At 53.8% G+C, this 18,630-nt stretch overlaps 5 protein-coding genes across 5 annotated transcripts; 1 reads left to right on the forward strand and 4 right to left on the reverse strand.

The window, feature by feature from the left end:
• Window positions 1-670: 670 nt before the first annotated feature.
• Window positions 671-1,977, reverse strand: PG986_014755 (uncharacterized protein; the record flags this gene model as incomplete). The annotated part of the gene is made up of 2 exons (XM_066850977.1): window positions 671-1,366; window positions 1,558-1,977. Coding segments are annotated over 2 exons (1,116 nt in total), but the record flags the coding sequence as incomplete, so codon positions are not given.
• Window positions 1,978-3,042: 1,065 nt separating this feature from the next.
• PG986_014756 (uncharacterized protein) lies at window positions 3,043-3,444 on the reverse strand (the record flags this gene model as incomplete). The annotated part of the gene is made up of 1 exon (XM_066850978.1): window positions 3,043-3,444. The coding sequence occupies one exon, from the start codon at window positions 3,442-3,444 to the stop codon at window positions 3,043-3,045; it is 402 nt and encodes a 133-aa protein (XP_066693216.1).
• Window positions 3,445-8,172: 4,728 nt separating this feature from the next.
• On the reverse strand, window positions 8,173-9,811 carry PG986_014757 (uncharacterized protein; the record flags this gene model as incomplete). Its single annotated transcript, XM_066850979.1, has 3 exons — window positions 8,173-8,256; window positions 8,374-9,417; window positions 9,494-9,811. 3 exons carry the CDS (start codon window positions 9,809-9,811, stop codon window positions 8,173-8,175), a joined length of 1,446 nt encoding a protein of 481 aa, XP_066693217.1.
• Window positions 9,812-10,597: 786 nt separating this feature from the next.
• On the forward strand, window positions 10,598-14,034 carry PG986_014758 (ribosome assembly protein 3; the record flags this gene model as incomplete). The annotated part of the gene is made up of 4 exons (XM_066850980.1): window positions 10,598-10,660; window positions 10,713-11,653; window positions 11,707-13,526; window positions 13,652-14,034. The coding sequence occupies 4 exons, from the start codon at window positions 10,598-10,600 to the stop codon at window positions 14,032-14,034; spliced, it is 3,207 nt and encodes a 1,068-aa protein (XP_066693218.1).
• Window positions 14,035-14,532: 498 nt separating this feature from the next.
• Window positions 14,533-18,282, reverse strand: PG986_014759 (Telomere length regulation protein elg1; the record flags this gene model as incomplete). The annotated part of the gene is made up of 1 exon (XM_066850981.1): window positions 14,533-18,282. The coding sequence occupies one exon, from the start codon at window positions 18,280-18,282 to the stop codon at window positions 14,533-14,535; it is 3,750 nt and encodes a 1,249-aa protein (XP_066693219.1).
• Window positions 18,283-18,630: the final 348 nt, after the last annotated feature.

Here is an 18,630-nt window from a genome sequence, read left to right on the forward strand (position 1 = left end):
CAAAAGCTCATTGATCGAAAATATGGCTCTCTGCTCCTGCTTCGTTTTGTAAAAGACGACAACCATTTCAGGCAACAAATGTACTTGAATCGACCAAGGGCGTTGGGAACCGCCATATCCATACTTTCCTGGGCGCCAGTGAAACCGTCCGGCTTGGTCCAGAACATCGTCATGCAGTACGACAGAAATGACGAAGCCGAAGTGCCTTGCGCTTATGAGTTGGGATATCATTTGTATTGCAGCAGCCACTACATCCACACACAACCTTAGAAGAGTGAGTGACCAATACCACTCTCGGATCTGTCTAGATCGGCCAATCATGGCGTGGCCAGATACGACACCAGACAAGTACGCTGTGGAACGCCGTCCAGAAAGTAGCAAACAACGCAACGCTTTGATGTGTGGCTAGCATAGCCTTTCGTCCCTACCCTCGCTCAGGGGAAAAGAAAAGACATGACTACCAAGCAAACATTCGTAACAACTCTTTCCTTCTCTCGGCGTTGTCGTCTCTTTCAATAGTCATGCCAAAAAAAGAAAAAAAGAAGAAAAAAAGACCCGTGACAAGGGACAACTGCACTGAAGAAGACCTCGCAGGTTTGCCGGTTCAAAGGAGATGGGCCCCGTCCGGTGTCACGCGTCCTCGAGTACGTTTGCTCCCATCCGTCTTACCCGTTTCCTGTCTTAGCCCCCCTTCATCTTCGTCGTCGATCGACTCTGTGCTCATCTTCCGGCCTGACGTCTTGAGTGCTGCACCTTCATTGGACTCCATCTTATGCAAGCGCTCCTTTTTCTCTGCTTCATCAGCGCCGCTGGTCACATCGAACACTTCCTCAAACTCCGAATCCTCCCCGTCACTATCCGGGCTAGGGTCGGGGACGGGGTCGCCCTCCTTATTGACGGGCGCCAGAGGCTCTTGGCCTCTCTCGGCCAGATCAAGCATGGAAGCAGGTTCTCGTGTCGGAGTTGCCGCACGCTTGCCACCACCCCGAGCCAGTATTGCGTCGACGTCCAGAGGTTTGATCGTCGGATCGAATGCGGCAGGCAACCCGACCGCCATCGCGACACGATGGGCTTCTTCGTCGGGGTCGATGGTGGGTTCGAGTTCGTAAGTGCTGTTGTTGTCGCTGTCTGCTTCGTGTTTTTGACCGGCTAATATGCTCAGATAGCTGTGACGGCCAGGATCCTGCGCTCGCTTGGCCTTTTTCTTCTCGCGCTTCTCGTTAGGGCGAACGACCACGACCGGCACCGGCGAGTACTGCAGGCAGTACTTCGAGAAACTGTTATAGCTGCTGAAGAATCCCTGTACACTATCCAGGGACCGACCCTTCGTGCCCACGATTAACATAGATGGTTCGTGGATCTTGATCTGGAGGGAACAAGTCAGTAAATGGCCCATTGCTCTGTCAATAGTCCCCGACTGCCCGCCCATCAGAGGTGCAGTGGAATCCGGGAGTGTGAGGAAGCGGTATACGCGCTGCCGCTGCCGCACCTGAGAAGGGGTCCGGGGAGGGGTGATGCGCTCCAACACCAAACCATTCCTTGACTGGTAAGACTTACGAAGGACTGAAACGTGTTATGCAGTTTTCCAACAGCATATTCCACCACCAGAGCTATCGCCAGATTCTTCACGTTTTTCGACTGGATATGCTTCTGCAATTGGCTGGCGGCATCATGGTACGACTTGTCTGATGATCGCACTTGGGTTTCGATGACACGGACACATACTATCTCGTCTCCATCATCGACAAGTTCGTCCAGAAGCCATTGTAGGGCGTGGTCGGAGTACGAGTTATCGTCGACGCCGACCATGAAGGTGCGGCTAGATCGGGTCTTCTGGTAACCATTATGCCGATAGTTAAGGGTCAGCGAGATCGGATTATCTTTGGTCGGTGGTTCATTAGAGGTGATATTGTCGAATCCAACATGCTGTTGAAACCTATGCGGGGAAGACGAAGGTGTCAGCGTTTCAGTAGCCATCGATTAGGCGAAATCGCGCAGACATGTGAATTGGCCAAAAAAATGGGAAGTGCTAGTTTTAGAACACAAGCAGGTAATGTAATGATGATAGCTTGAAAGAATGGCCGCTGAGCCGTTTGGGGAAAGTGGGTGCAGGGAGGTGAAATGAGCTTGGCAGCAGGTCGGTGACGCCAGCGGAAGTCGGGTTGACAATCGTCAGATGTTTCGCGAAACCTCGTTCGAGAGGTTGCAATCCAATGGATTGGCGGTGGTAGGAAACGAGAAGGATCGCCAAGCGCTGAGTCAAACCCAGAGAGGGGCAGGCTGGGGTTGGCGGGGAACCATCCAGTGCCAAGCGAAGACCATTTGGGGTCGAAAGCGCTTTGTTGAAGAGGCAGCCCGACGAGCGTCGTTTGTTTTGCAGCATCGCAGCAAGCATAAGCTGGAGTTGAACGGCGAGCGGTTAAAGCCCCGAGGGCCCCGTGGCTGCGCGTCGCAATGGGATCCAATCAATGGACGGACAGCCGTCAAAGAGACACCAGCACCCGTCCCCACGATCCAAACGGCGCGGAGGGGGCCTTCCCCGGCCAAGGCACGTGAGGAATACCGCGTCTGGGTGTGGGTGCAGGTACACGCTCTCTGGCTTGTACTCGTTTGTGTGTGTGGCAGGCCATGTGATGCACCCCTCACGAACGACGATTCTGGAGTGACGAACCCCGAGAGTGGCTCTTGCAGCTAACCCCTCCAGAGGAGCTAAAAGCAGAGCTCCAATTCTCTTGAGTCGAGACCATAGCGGGCCGCATTTGCAGCGTTGTGCAGTTGTGGCCCGATCAAGGGTCATCCCGCGGGATGTCTAACATCATTCGACGTCGCTTGGGTTGATCTTGCCCGAAACTTGCCGCACGCAATAGCGACACAGAGCAAAGCAGAGCCTCATCGCCCACAACAATGACAACGACTTCTCAATCGAGTATCGCAGTGGCATCGACATGGGGTTTGATGAGGTATATGGGGATTTGCAGAGAAGGAAAGAGAGGCGAGAGGAAGTAAAAGCGAGGAGAGAACAAAACATCAGGAAATACTAACTCACCGACGATGCGGAGGCGATGCATCCCGTATTCTGCTGCTGCCATGGGGTTTCTTCTGTCCTTGAGGCAACTTGGGGTTGTTAGGCTGCCGGAAACTGACACTCGAGACCGAAGGCTTTCTGGACAAGGGGCCAGGGCCGCTACTGCCGGGACTAGGAGCAGTTTCCGCGCCGGGGCTAGGGACGGTCTCGTTGCCAGGCGTCGAAACGCTGCTAGCGCTCGTGTCGTCTTTCACTTCGGCCCTTGATGATGAGGAGGATGGCTGGGCATGGTTCGGGGAACTCGTCTGGGCTGCGCGGCGGCCGGCATCGTCGAAATAATCTCCCCGCCGCGGGGTGGACTGCGATCTAGGCGAGGCGTCACTCGCGGGACTCTGCACGGGAGTGGTGTTCAGCGACATGATTGGCGATGTTGCTGCTGGCGCTGCGGCTGCGGCTGGGGCAGGATCTCGAGTATGTCGATATGTCTGTCGGGGAGGGCGCGTGGCGGTTGCGGGTTGTAGAGATGATCGACTAATATACAAGTTGTTGGTTTGGTGTTCGTTTTCAATCTGTACCTGACTCACGTTGCCTCAAGAAGAGGGCGGAGGAGGCAAATTCGCATAGGCCAACATTTGGTAGGAATGTAAAGGGTGAAGCTCACGATCGAGCTTTGGACTAAGGCTAAGGCGCAGTGACTCTCAAGTCAGGCAGGCAGGCAGGTAAACAATGGCTGGTTCTCGCGGCGGGGCAGGGCAGGGCAGGTGCGCTCGTGACCGGGTTTGACTTTGGGGAGGCTTGGGTCGGTGGACGCCGCCAGTCTCTCTTCTTTCTACCTCTGTCGGGACCAGTGAGGCAGGCTTTCTGGCCAAGGTTGGAGCTGCGTTGGGCGATGGCAATGGAGGAAAACAGAAGTGTCGAACGAACAAAGCCTGACTGGGGACTCAATGGACCAGAGCCTGGGCCGGGGGCGCGCACCGTATTGTAGTCGGGAGACAGGTATGAGGTAGTAGGACTCTAGGCCGAGCTCGACACCCTCCCCAGAACCAAAGCGACTTGACAGGGTTACAGCTATCTCGAGAAATCAACGATAAGCCAGGCTGCCAGGGGTCCTTGCGAGCGCTATCAATCAGAACCAGGCCCGGGGTTGTAGGTTGGGTGCAGATAGGTGTGTGCATGTGCATATACATGTACATACATTGATATATGTCATGTTGGTTTGCTGTGCTGCCTGGGGTGGTCCAATGCGCGTTTGGGTTTTACTTACTTTCAAAAATCAGTCGGGTTTTGCTTCTTTCCCGCCTTCTCTCTTATCGTTCGTCTGGCGTGCGTGCTTCTGTCCTTCTTTTTCCTATGAGGGGGAGGTATTGCGCCAACGAGAAACAAAAGTGCTGGATAATACAAAAACGCTGCTGCTGCAAGGAACCGAAGGAGGTCGTTCCCGTAGAGGCTTAATGCGGTGAGCTCTTGCCAATGCCGACCCTTATCTGCACGTCCCAAGCTCGAGGCAGAGACAGAGGCAGAGTGAGCCAGTCAGATTTCTCGGCACCACCACGTTCGCGCAAAGCGCATGTAAATCTGTATGTTTTTCCTGAAAATCTTTCGATGTTTGTGCGACAATGGTCCTGCGAAATGATGTGGGAGAACAATGATGTGAGATGTGATTTGGCCGGCTGGGACACTAAAAGATGGGAAAGGCAGAGGCGCGGGCTCTTTTTTCTCTCTCTTTGTCTCCCTTGCTCTCTACGGGGCGGTCGTTACGTCGATCGATAAGACGCAGAAATCCGGTTACAAATCGGGACTGGACTGGATTGGATGTCGTCAACTTGTTTCTCTTGCTCTGCCTTCCCGATGTCTGAGATCTGGGAGCTGCAAGAAATTGAAACAGGGTAGCTTAGTAGTAGTAGTAGTAGTAGTAGTAGTAGTAGTAGCCAAGGCGCCCGAGGGGGTGGGTTTCCGAATATTGCTTGCTATCTCTGGCTTCCACAACAGACAACGGGTGAGTCAAGCAAGAGGCTTCAAAAAAGCTTAGGAAAGCTTGTACTTAGACAGTGTCTTACGGGGACGGGACCAAGAATGGGGTCGGTATGACCTCCCTTTATGTAAGAAGTTCAGGGAAGAGAGGGAAAAGGGCACAGCACATTCACGCGGAGCCCAGGCCAGGGCCAAAGTGAGGAGCTAGTGGGGAACCGGGGCCGCAGATTCTCATACGGCGGCTGCGCTGATGGATCATGGACTATGTGAACGAGCAAGCAAGAGGAGGAGGAGCTGGAGCAGGCAGATGGGGGAGGATAGGTAAGGTAGCGAGTATTGTCCAAAGTCTGTACGTTTCGGTACATGTACTTCTTTTTTCTTCTCACGTTTGTGATGCTAAGGATGTTGTGTGTGGCCCGATGCGGAGGGGAGTTGTGAAAATGGGACAGGACAGATCGAAACAGAACTATGTACATTACATGCACCGTAGGGGGAACAGCCAAGCGGCTAATAGAGGCTGGGCGGCAGATGCGCAGCCCAACGAGCTGGGGCAGGTAACGCCCGCGCATCGCGACCACATTGATGCCGTCCTCCCTCTGTCAGACGCTCCGGCCGAATCCTCTCCCCATGGTCAACCATGTCACCGTTGCGTGGACGGAACCCGTGGATGCGCATTGCCGCTGGAGGGAAGAGATGTACACGGTTGGGGCGTGTCACAAAAATGTCGTCCCGTGTTAGGCCCGTGGGGCATCAGGGCTGACGGACGGGGTTCGGTCGAATTCACCAACTGCTTGCTGGTTGCTGCTGCTGCTCCATCTTCATTGCTGGTCCTTTTGGATATCGCATCATCCTGCCGTCTGCCTGTCCTGCTTTCTCTTCCTCTTCCCTTCTCCCAGTTAAAATTGATCCAGTTCGTAATTTGTACACCGCGCTTATCGACGTCGCAGGTGGCTGCATAGTATCCGGTACTTTGGGGGAGGCAGACAGCAGACAGCAGCCATCCAGATGGGAGCTGAGCTGGGTAGCGGTACACATGGACACGCTTGGCAGGCTTGGCAGCGCTGCGAAATCAAAGTTGCCAAGTCATCGCACAGCGTGTGTCGGGGGACGGACGTCCTGGGCTTTATTCCTAGGTTCGCTCAATTTGCATACCTGGCTGTTTGCTGCTTGCACGCGGCGACCCGCAATGCCGGCCCCTCTGCCATGTGAATTTCAAGCAATCATCCCACGCAACCGACGCCAAAACCTGTGTGTTGTGGTTCTGTCAAGCGGTATGCCTGGAGGTATGAAGTATAAAGGTGCAACGTCCAACCTCCACAAGTGTTTTGCATGTACGTCTGGATCAAAGACAAAAAGGTAAGAGGAAGCAACAGTGATATATGACAGAGACAGTAAGTAGGCTTTATCTAAACATTATGCCATGAAAATAGCTCGATGATTGAGGACTCTATCCAACAAATCAACATCCCACCTAATCACATGTTATGACGACACTAACCGCTATGATAATATCAATCCGTCCCATTTGATGCTACATACAAAGTATCTCATGCACTTACACCAACGTAGCTAGCATCCCGGTGGTAGCAGTGGTAGACACAGCATGAAGAAGTACACTCGTGTCCATCTACATGCTTGCCTACATCCTACCTAGGTATCTGCAGACCACTCCGGCGCACTTTTCGCCGTGCGGTGAAACAGAAGCGAGGTCTTTTTCCAAGCCCTTCGTTCGGAGAGAACAGGCCCAGCCAGCTGCTCTGCTTGTTTGCTACGGCTAAGACGGCTCGGGTCGTTCCAGCCTCGCAGTTTAGCACGGCAACCAGATCCGAGTCAAGTATATTAAGCCATTGTCCCGGAATGAGGAGGCCACGCGTTGCGGGCGGGGGACCCCGTCACCGGTCGGTCGGTCTATTACCTGTATGCGAGCCGGTAGAATGAATAGTCTGAGTTGAAATGCCTCTCTTGCTGGAAAGGGGGCTCGTAGCTCGGGGGCCCATGAAAGCTAGCCCGCAGCTTATGGGCGATGTTCCCTAGCATCGAACAAGGCCTGGCCTCTTCGAGCGGAGCGGAAGTGGGTGGAGGGGCAAAGGGGTTACCGCACCGACAGCACCAGCGCCTAGGTGCGTGCAGTACAGGCACCTACTTTCCACTTCTGAACCATTGAGCGCCGATCAATGAAGGAGGAAAACACCAGCCAGCCAGCTCTCAATGCTCAAGGAGGGGCCAGCAGACCAGGTAGGAAAGTAGACCTTCTCTTGCTGCAATACACCGGGCATGCCCGACAACCAGTAACCAGGGTGGCCAAGCCCGTCGACTTCTGCCTCCACATGAACAGCAACCGCAAGTCAAGGTACGGTTACTGTCCAGACCCGGTGCGAATGCCACAGTTCCGGCGCTGTAGCGACGACTCTCACACATCCCGCATAACACGCAGATGAACAAGAAAGAATTCAACCAGAAACACGCATTGATCGCGTAGCGTACATCGTGCCACCTTGCACCAAGCCACCTAGCATTCACACGCTTCATGTATATTTGCATAGCTCAAAGCCCGATGCAGCAACTCTTGGCAAGCTGCAGCCTGATAATCAACTGACGCGCCGCAGTACTGACGCATACCAATCTTACATCCAACTACGGGAAGGAGGGGCGTTCAAAGTAGCACAGTTCAACAACCTCGTGACGAGGGGAGTCATCTTGGCTCAGGTTTGCTTTGCTAATTTATAGATGAATGAACCAATTGAGAAGCCTCATTCCACCGGCTAGTGGCACGATGAGCTGCCTTGGTTTGTGATTTAGCGTCATGAACCAACATATCTCATTCGGACTCTATCGGTCTCCAGAGCAGGAGCCGGCTATTCTCTTTTCTCCCTCCCCCTTCCCAATGCCGCGTAGCCGTACTTGTACGCACATGAAGAAAATGTGTCGTCACCCCGGAACCAGCTTTTCCTGTGCGACCTTATCCCCAAGCCCGTCACTGATGGTGCGTGGCCAGAGTATAAACAGTAATTCCCGTGACGCCTATGCAATGCAAGTTAAGAAAGAAACCTGCGCAAAGCCCATCCATGGACCCATCCGTCCTTACGAGATCTCATGGGCCAACAATGCTCGGCTTGGTGCCATGAAGTTGCTGGCCTGGCGATTGATTGATGTGTTTCGTCGAGGTTGCCCTACGTCTAGTTGTATGTGCGGGCAAGGTTGCGCAGATACCAGTCTACCAGCTTGCGTCCTACCTTGGCCTCTGAGATGTGGATCAAGTCCTGTAGCATGCCGTTAGTAAAATGGGGAACAAAAGGCTTGACGGTTACGCAGAAAGCTTGTGTGGTCTTTGATGCAAGACAGCAATGGAGGGGAACAGGGGGTTTGGATATACGTACTCCTTGCATGGCGTAGTCAAGATCGCTGACGTTGACCCATTCTCCGTCCAACAAACCACCTTGGTCAGTCCATCGCAATTGCCTAGCTCGCTGCTTGTTGACCAAAAGGTAGGAACGGAGCTCCTCGGGCTGGACCTCCAGGAAACCAGCGAGCTTCTTAAGATCCATGGTTGTGTAGAGGCGCAGGTAGGACTTGACGGTCGGGTTGAACATGTTGGTCTTGACCTCGTCCATGAAGATGCCCAGGTGGTGGTCAATGGGGTCAACGTTGGCCTCGGGGTTCTCGAAATCCGGGGGCACGGGCGAGATGAACTTGGGGCAGGCCGCGCGGAAGAGCTCCTCGAAGATGGGGAGAGCCTCGGGGCCACCGCGCTGCAGCTTGACGAGCTGGTCGCCGTACTTCTCGCGGAGAGCAGTGTGGATGGTGTCATCCAGACGAGTGGGGTGGAAGGCAACGCAGATGGCGATCAAGGCGTACATCTGGTCGTTCTTCTTGGTGATGGAGTCGTACTGAGCGTTCTTCTGGAAGTTCTTGGTACGAGACACATAGATGAGGATGTGGCTGAACATGCGGATGGCATCGGCGTAGCGGTGCATCATCATGTAGGAGAAGCCCACGTAGTAGTATGTGGTGAAGTGGGCGGCCATGACGCGGGCGAACATGGCCTTCTTGTTCAGCTCGATGTCGTCGAGGGTCTTCAGGGCGAGGCTGAAGTCACCGAGCAAGCAGTGGACTCGAAGGAGACCAATGATGGAGAAGTAGCCAAGCATGCGATAGAGGTTCTTAGATCCGTAATCGCCAGCGACGGCCATGGGGTCCTCGTTACGCTTCATGGCAGCAAGCTGCTCGGTGATCTGAGACCGCTGGATCAGGGAGTACAGCACATTAAGCACACTATAGCAACCCCAGGTGTTGGGGTTCTCGCGCAGGATCTGGCGCTCTTCTTCGTTGTCTCGGGGCTGTCGGGCCAGTCTCATTCTGTAGGACGAGAAGGAGTTGAACTGGTAGATGAACTCGTCGATGACGTCCCAAGCCCAGTAGTACTGTAGTTGGCGCGCATTAGCAAAAGTCCTTGGATGGAGATCATGGTGGAGGGTGAGGAGAGCCGGGTTTACTGACCGAAGGGGGCTCCAGATCGACCGGGCCTTCCGAGTTCAGAATGAAGTGGAACAGGTTGCAGTAGGCATCGTAGCTCTGGAACTTGACTTCAAGAGGGGCGGAGAAGTCCAGAGGCTGGGCGGCGGCGACGAGTCTCGACTGGATGTCGTCGGTTTGGGCGGCCATGCCGAAGGAGCTGGTTCGCTCGAGGTCCTCGCCAATGCCATCTTCGTACTGGACCTGCTCCTTGTAGTCGTTGACCAGGGCCTCCTCCTCGACATCGCTGTCAACTTCCATGGAGCGCATCGGGCGCTGTTCGCCGTTTTGAAAAGCGCTCATCTTGACGAATGTGCTGCTGCTGCTGCTGCTGCTGCTAGCGATGTATGTGATGGGACAGCAGCGACGGGCGTCGATAGACTGTGGAGGTTAGAAGGGAAAATATGTGTGGGTGGGAGAATTTGACGATTAAGTGGGGCTTTTGACTTGTGTGCCCAACCAGATCAATTGGCTGGCGATGCGTGCAAAGTGCCTGCCATTCAGTACGTACCGGCCAGAATTAGTGCGGGGTTCTTTCCTCTCAACCCCTCCAAAGCAGAAAAAAAAGTCTTAGTACAGCTGCATACCTTTTAGGTATGTAAAGCGCCTGCAAATGCGCGCGCTGGCTGTGCTGAAGCGATCCCAAGATCTTAGCCTGGATGAATCATAATGAGCTGCATTTCTTTCACAGCCCCCGGACCAGCATCCATTCATTCCTTTGACTAAGTGTATTGTTGATAGTATCATTTGAATGCCTATTATTTAGACTCTTGTATGCCATTCGTATGAATCGTTATGCAGTCGGACAGTCATCTCCACTGTCTTCTACTGTATTGAATAAGTACTTAACCTCGATGAAGTCAGACCTTCTTCCTACCGATTATTAGTCACCCGTCTCTTTGCCGGACATAAGCGATCGCATCCATCTTAAAGAATACCTTTACCTACGGAAGTCGACGTCTTTTATATAACAAGTTCCGAGTCCTCTTTATTCAACGAAAAGCAACCGCAATACTCGCTCTGACTTTTACATTCAACCACGTCATCTTGGTCTAGAGCCTCCTCAAACACGACTCAACACTCGGCACCATGCCCGTCGTCTCGCCGGAAAAGCTGGGCCGCCTCCAGAGCGAGCCCGACGATGTCAGAAACGTATGTACAATGCACCCCTATGATGCCTTACACACTAACACTTGCTAAATAGATATGTATTCTTGCTCATGTTGACCATGGAAAAACGTCTCTTACGGATGCGCTTATTGCCACAAATGGCATCATTTCACCCAAGATGGCCGGCAAAATCCGGTATCTCGATTCTCGCCCAGACGAGCAACTCAGGGGAATCACCATGGAGTCTTCGGCCATCTCGCTGTATTTTTCCATGTTGCGGAGGTCGGCGCCCGACGCCACACCAGAAGCTAAGGAGTATTTGATCAACTTGATCGACTCGCCTGGCCATATCGACTTCAGCAGCGAGGTATCAACCGCTTCCCGGTTATGCGACGGTGCAGTTGTGCTAGTCGACGCGGTGGAGGGAGTCTGCAGTCAAACAGTTACCGTCCTACGCCAGACATGGATAGAGAAACTGAAGCCCCTATTGGTCATCAACAAGATGGACCGCCTCGTCACAGAACTCAAGATGTCTCCGACTGAGGCATATCAACACCTCAGCAAGCTTTTGGAGCAAGTGAACGCTGTGTTAGGAAGCTTCTTCCAGGGCGAGCGTATGGTGGAGGACTTGAACTGGCGAGAGCGCATGGACGAGAGAGTAGCTGCCGCCGCAGCAAAGGAGAAGGAAGCCGCCTACCAGGAAAGCGAGAGTGATGAACTGCAATTCCAGGAGAGGGATGATGAGGAGATCTACTTCGCCCCCGAGAAGAACAACGTCATCTTTAGCAGTGCCATTGACGGCTGGGCATTCACTGTGCGGCAATTTGCCAGCCTGTACGAGAAGAAGCTCGGCATAAAACGGAACGTTATGGAGAGAGTCCTCTGGGGTGATTTCTACCTGGACCCCAAGACCAAGAAAGTCTTGGGCAGGAAGCACCTTAAGGGGCGGAACCTGAAACCCATGTTTGTTCAGTTAGTCCTGGAGCAGGTATGGGCAATTTACGCAGCGACAACGGGTGGTGACAATGGAAGAGGGTAAGTACTGCTAACATCCGAACGAAGAGATCTGTCATACTGACCAGCTATAGTGATCCCGCACTGGTCGAGAAGATTACCAAGTCTCTAAACCTCACCATACCACCCCATATTGCGAGGTCTCGCGACCCCAAAGTCTTACAAAGCACGATATTCGCCTCATGGCTGCCGCTATCAACTGCGTTGTTGGTTTCGGCCATCGAATCGTTACCTTCTCCTCGCGTCGCCCAGAAAGAGCGACTTCCTGAGTTGCTAGAGGACTCGCCAGGGGCTTCCCATATCGACGCCAATGTCAAGAACGCGATGATCAACTTCCAGACATCCAAGTCTGACCCCGTAGTTGCGTACGTCAGCAAAATGGTGTCAGTACCCGAAAGCGAACTTCCAGCCAACAAGAGACGTGGTGGACAATTGAGCCCAGAAGAGGCGCGCGAGCTTGCGAGGAAGAAGCGCGCTGAGCTGGCGCGAGCACAACAGGCTGCGGATACCAATGGAGCGAACGACCTTACAACAGCTATCGAGGATGTGAACCTCGATGACGTTACCCCACAACTAGACGAGAAGCCGATCGACCCGGAACATCTGATTGGTTTCGCGCGAATGTACTCTGGCAACCTGTCAGTTGGAGACGAGCTATATGTCCTGCCGCCGAAGTTCTCGCCAGCTCATGCGCATGCAGCCCCTGAACCGCAAAAGGTCACCGTAAGAGCCCTTTACATGATGATGGGTCGGAACCTCGAGTCGCTCAGCTCCGTGCCCGCCGGTGTCGTTTTCGGCATCGGTGGATTGGAAGGACACATCCTCAAGTCCGGAACGCTCTGCAGTCAGCTAGACGGCGCTGTGAACCTTGCTGGTGTGAGCATGCTTGGCCAGCCCATTGTCCGCGTGGCGCTCGAGCCTGTCAACCCTGCAGACTTGGACAAGATGATCAACGGTCTGAAGCTTTTAGTCCAGAGCGATCCTTGCGCCGAGTATGAGCAGTTTGAGAGTGGCGAGCACGTGTTACTAACCGCAGGTGAACTGCATCTGGAGCGCTGCCTGACAGATCTCAAGGAAAGGTTCGCTAGGTGCGATATCCAGGCGGGTGCACCCATTGTTCCTTACAGGGAAACGATTGTGCGAGCCGAGGAGATGAAGCCCCCCGCCAACAAGGAGCTGGGTCGCGGTGCTGTCGTTGGTGTTACAAGCTCAAAGCAGGTCTCGATTACACTCCGGGTCCGACCTCTTCCCGATAACGTGACCGAGTTTCTCCTGAAGAACTCGGGTGCCATCAAGCGCCTGTACAACGAAAAAGAAGCGGCTGCTGAGGGCATAGAGATTTCTTCAGAGAGTGGAGACGTGCAGGAAGATGTCGACATTGACGACGACGTCCGTGATGGCAAGGGACTGTCGCACGATGAGTTGAAGCAGCAACTCCAAGCGGCGCTGGAGACCGGCAAGGGAAGGGAAACCTGGAAAGGCGTCATCGATAAGATTGCCGCCTTCGGCCCTAAGCGAATCGGTCCCAACCTGCTGATCGACGCGACCAAAGAGGGCGGGTGCTTGTCCAAGGTCTTCGGGGCTAACAGCACCAACAACAGCCTGGGAGCCGATGACTCTCTCAACGCTTCTCATCTCAGCGACAAGATCACGTACGGTTTCCAGCTGGCTACTAACCAGGGACCGTTGTGCCACGAACCGGTTCGCGGCATCGCTGTCATAATCGAGGATATCCAGATCGAGCCACCAGAGGATGAGGCATCGGCCAGAGACAGACTAGGCCGTCTCACCGGCGAGGTCATCAAGACGGTGCAACAGTCCATCCGCCAAGGTTTCTTGGATTGGTCGCCGCGTCTCATGTTGGCCATGTACTCCTGCGAAATCCAAGCTAGCAGTAAGTCTTTCTTCTCTTCCCCTTTCTACCCCTTGCTCTTTCTTGCCCCAACACTCCGCGTCCTGGCCAGCCCTTCTTTTTTATCGTACCGATGCACTGTACTAACTCGTGTAACCCAAACACAGCCGAAGTCCTAGGCCGCGTCTACGACGTCCTAACCCGCCGCCGCGGTCGCGTCAACGCCGAAGCCATGAAGGAAGGCACGCCCTTCTTCACCATCTCGTCGGTCCTCCCCGTCGCCGAATCCTTCGGCTTCGCCGACGACATGCGCAAGCGCACGTCGGGAGCGGCACAACCCCAGCTCATCTTCACCGGCTTCGAGATCCTCGACGAGGACCCCTTCTGGGTGCCATTCACCGTCGACGACCTCGAGGACCTCGGCGAGCTCGGTGATAAGGAGAATGTGGCGAAGCGATATATGGACGGTGTTCGCAGGAAGAAGGGGTTGCTGGTCGAGGGCAGGGGCGAGAGGAGGGGAGCGGAGAAGCAGAAGACGCTGAAGAGGTAAGGGCGACGGCAACTGGCGCACGTGTTGGTAAGGTATGGAATGGATAGGCGAATCCGGGTTTTGCTTGCCGGACTAGGCTTTATTTATTCCTCGTTGTTGAAAAGGAGACTTGGGTTTCAGACGGCGGCGCATCACGATCTTTCCATGGGTTGGTTAGTTAACATACAAAGTATTGCCATTTTCACAAGCACCACCTTTCACTTTCCAGTGGTTGAATAGTAGAGGCAAAAGAAACGCAGCTTCATTTCGTGAATTTGTATAGCAGACAATCAAGCAAGCAACCAGTCCACACCGTACTCCGTCCGCCATGCTGTCATTCATGCCTCTTCTTCTAATATGTTCGTTCGCCTAATTCCATGAAAACAAACGCTGGGCCTCCATCTTTCGAGCAGAAGCCATAGAACTATTATGTACAAAGCCAGATGTTCTTCACTGTTCTCTCCACTTCTTCTTCTTCCATGATCGTCAACAATGATTTGAGATCATTCATGCTTACTTTTAACCACTCGTGGCGGCATCCTCCATGTCCGTATCGCCGTCGCAGTCTTCTGAGCTGCCTCGACTGCTTCGGTCGCTCTGCTGCTGCTGCTGCTCTTCTCTTTCTCCAACAGCAGCAGCCGCAATACTGGCCCAGTCCTCCCCGCCTGTGCGCATGACAAGAACAGGGTTGACGTTAGCTGCAAAATACTTCTCGCGCCTCGTGCTAGCCCGGGTCCCGCCCTCAAGTGCCGACATCGCTGCACGCGTAGTGCGCATGCGCTTCTTGGACTTGCCGCCCTCGCTGAGGAGGTTGCTACGTTGGAGCCGCTTCTTCTGCAGATGTTGATCGTATGCCACGATGCTGCGTACAAAGGGGGCCACGTCCAGAGTGATTAGGCGCATGGTGCGGTCGAAGACAGATGGATCTAGGTAGCCACCTGAATGGGTAGGTGACTCGGCGATGACATCGAAGGCGAGACTATAGTCGTAGCGTGTGATTGATGGAGTCGAGTAGGGAGGGCTGGAGAAGCTTTCACTTAATTTCTTCACGGCGGTATCCTCAGTGAAGGGGCAGGAGTCGGTCATGCATGGAAGCTTGCCCTTGCCAGACGCGAATACTTCCTTGCCCAGGCCCCGTAGGGCTAGGGCGATGTGCATTGAAGTTAGATCGTAACGAGTTGAAGGTTCTACTTCCAGGAGGCGACGACCAACAATAAAGTCATCACGAGTCTTGAGAGGCAGATCTGGTACCGAGTGGTCGATTGTTACTCCATTGCCACCAGAATATGTGCCCGAAGAACATAAATCCGCAACACTGAGCAAGTCGGCGAGAGCGTCAACGGCTTCCAGTTCTGCCAGTCTCTTCGCTCCAGACGTCTCTTGGCCACTGATGTTGCGATGGGAAGGGAACACCAAGTCGCCGTAGTCAAGACACCAGCCGTCCCAAAGTTGTTGTTGGGCCTCTTCTTCGATAGTACGGTAGGCGCAGGCCTCGAGTAGCGGGTCTCGGCCGAGCCAGCCCATGCCGGGCTCATATGTATTCGTGCTGACCACACGCATTTGTCCCTCGCTCTCAGCTGTGACGTCTTCCACCCCTTTGTGGAGAAACCAGCCAAATCCGCCCCTGAGATCACCGATACCAATTTGGCACCAATAGCTGAGCTCTGTTATGGACGCGCGAAGGTCGTGATGGCGGGAGTCAAACAGCGTTTCAACGGCACGCCTCCTCAAGGCATGCCCTTCGTTGGCAGCAATCAAAAGCAACAGGTCAACCGCCAGGTCCTTGGGAGGATTGCCGAATCTGAATATACCGTACAAATTGAGATTTTGCAGCGGCACAAGGCTTTCATCATTGCAGGTCATGACGAAAGGTCGTTTTGACTGTATCATGAGGCTGATTACTGTTGCCCAGAATTGCTTATCTTCTTCGTACAAGATATCAACTTCCTCAAGCAGGATCAAGGACTGCTTTTGGCCCTTACCGGTCAGGGGTTTCGCTAGCTTTTCCTTCAGTGGCTTCAACACCTGATCGACTTTCTGATCGACCTTCGCAGGTTTCGCTTGTGGTTTCGCTGGCTGCGCAGACGTCTTTGGCTTGAAGAAGGTCATCATCGTACCCTGCTTGCCCGATTTGAGATCCCTGGCCACTTCATCGTCACTAGCAGCTTCCACATGGGCAACATCTGCCTCGCCTTGCTTGTGCTGAACGAGGTGATTTTGGGTCATGTCGCCGATTCTCTCGAGTATGTCTTTGCCACTTCTTCGTGAACCGGGACTGATCTCAAAGATTTCAAAATCGAGTTCCTTCGCGATGGCATAAACTGCAGCAGTCTTGCCACAACCGTGCGGGCCACTTATGACGACAGCATTCGTGAGTCTGGCAGATTCTTTGGAACCCTTTCCAGCCTTGACGACTGTCTTCTTCGCACTGCCTTGGCTTCCTTGTGGCGCCCAGTCAGCCTCATCCTCGGAGATTTCGGCCAATTCGTCTTCTTCGGCAAAATCATCAACAATAAAACCATCCAGCTTCTTCCCTTTCTTTCTCTTCTTGGCAGCAGCAGTTTGTTTTGACTTGGTTTTGCTTAGATCCGCAGCGCCGGTGTTAACTGATTGGATTTTGAGTGTCATTAACCAGTCCCTAAGCATTATAGCATCATGGCCGCTTTGAAGAACATGAGCCGCCGCATGGGGTGCATACTTCTGCGCCCAGGCAACAGTTTCGCATTTGGATTGGTCAAAGGCGGACAGAGACGTTGCGAGCGAGTTGTATGCATCGGAGATGGCGGGGTGAGATTTCTTCCCAGAACCAGCTTGCCAGGTGCGAAGTTCAGGGCGGATCCGGGACTGTAGCTTCAATCCGCTCTCAAGATGTCTCTCAGGGATTCGCAAGGCCGGGTCAGGAGGTTGGAAGTCATCGGTTTTCAGGGCCTGGAGTGTCTCGGTAAGACTGTCAAGACCAAGGTTCATGGTGACGTTTGACAACACAGACTCGCCCGGTTCCAGACGAACCATAGCCCCTTTCGCTTTCTTGTGCGGCATTGCGAAATGGACCCCATGATTTCTCGAGTTAGGCGCATCACTGGCGTCGCGTCCATCCCCGTGAACGTGGGCCATTCCCTTTGAAGGCCAGGCTGGGTGCTGAGCTCCAGGTATCTTGAGCCCGCCTGGCCTGGAGCCGAATTGAGGAGCGTTTAATTTCGGGAACGGGGCTGCCTTGGCCTGCTTAGGCGAGCAAGGAGTTGATGTGAAAATGGAATGCCGCTTTTCTGTTGACTTGGCGTTTGAATCCTTCTGCTTATCGTCCGAGGTTGAAGATCTGTTCGAATTTGGCTGCTTCGACTTTGCAACGAAGAATGGATGAGTGGGCGCTCCAGTCTTCTTGGTCGCCTCTTTGGGTGCTGCTGATTTCTTGGGGGTCTGTGGTTTCTCAACAGTCGATTGTTTCTTGACGTCTGGCTGTGTCATAGGATAATCATGGGCTGGTACAAAGCGAACGCCGCTGTATATAGCCTCAATCGCCTCGCAAATCCGGGTGCTCGATTGTTCGTCGGTCCCATAGCGTATAGTGACAATGCGAGAAGGGGGCTGCTTGGGCTTTCTCCCACGCTTGCCTTTTACCGCAGGTTTGACCTCGCCATCTGCTTTGCTCCCATCATCAACTTGCACTTTAGGTGGTGAACCGATTGTTCCCGTCTTTGGGTTGTATTGTAATAACTTGTGAACCTTCACAGCTGGTCGTATTTCCTGGCTCCCATTTTGAAGGTTGCTTGGTGAGTCCGCTTGGCTTCTCGAGGCAATCGTTTGTGTCAGGGGTTGCAAAGGCGTCTCAGCAACCATGACGCCATTACTGGGCCGGCAGTCAAGGCTCCCAGTGTCTGACGTAGGCTGCTCTTCCTTAGATCCAAAGTGATCAAGGATACTGGAGGCAGCAGAGTCCTTACAACGGCGCTTGGCTCGCGGTGCTGCCTTCTTGGGGGGTTGGTCGTTGCTTCCATCTGGCACATCTGTGTCGGTTTTGCGTCGCTTCTTTTTCGGTTGGCCGTCGTTGGGTTTCGGGTCGGGGTCTCCAGCAAGTTCGTCAATGTCGGCAGCTTCTTGCATGGTTTGTGCCCGTTCGGAGTTGGGACTGCACGAGGGATCGGGTGTCACTGGGCGCACCACATCGGCAGTTGTGTCTTTTGGAGCGATCTTGGGAGCTGAGAAGAAAGGATGCACCTTCGTGGTTGACAGACCACCATCTATCACCACTTCCCCTCCATTCTCAGCCATCGTGTGCACGCCGCGATAAGGAGTAAGATGTGGGCAATCGGATCAAGGATTCGCAGCCATCGGGATTTTGGAGCACGATATGGTGGCCGAGGTGCTGGGCAGCGTCTAACTATGGAGTTTAAAAATGGCAAGAATGGATTACAGGTCTAGATCATCCCCCTAAGGTGAAGTCGAGTTGTAAATATCGGTCTGGTATATGGTATGTCTGGTGTATCACTGGCAAACGACCATGAGAGCTACCAGCTTGCTGCATGCGAATTAATGGCTGTCGCGTCTGCTGCCACAGGCAATCGCGTCCGTCATAGTCGCGCAAGCTAGTTGGACGCGCCTGCCAGGGTCAGTCTTAAT

Source organism: Apiospora aurea, assembly GCF_038362705.1.
Source record: "Apiospora aurea strain CBS 24483 chromosome Unknown utg000010l_segment0_segment0, whole genome shotgun sequence".
In the NCBI taxonomy this organism is placed as follows: Eukaryota; Fungi; Ascomycota; class Sordariomycetes; order Amphisphaeriales; family Apiosporaceae; genus Apiospora; species Apiospora aurea.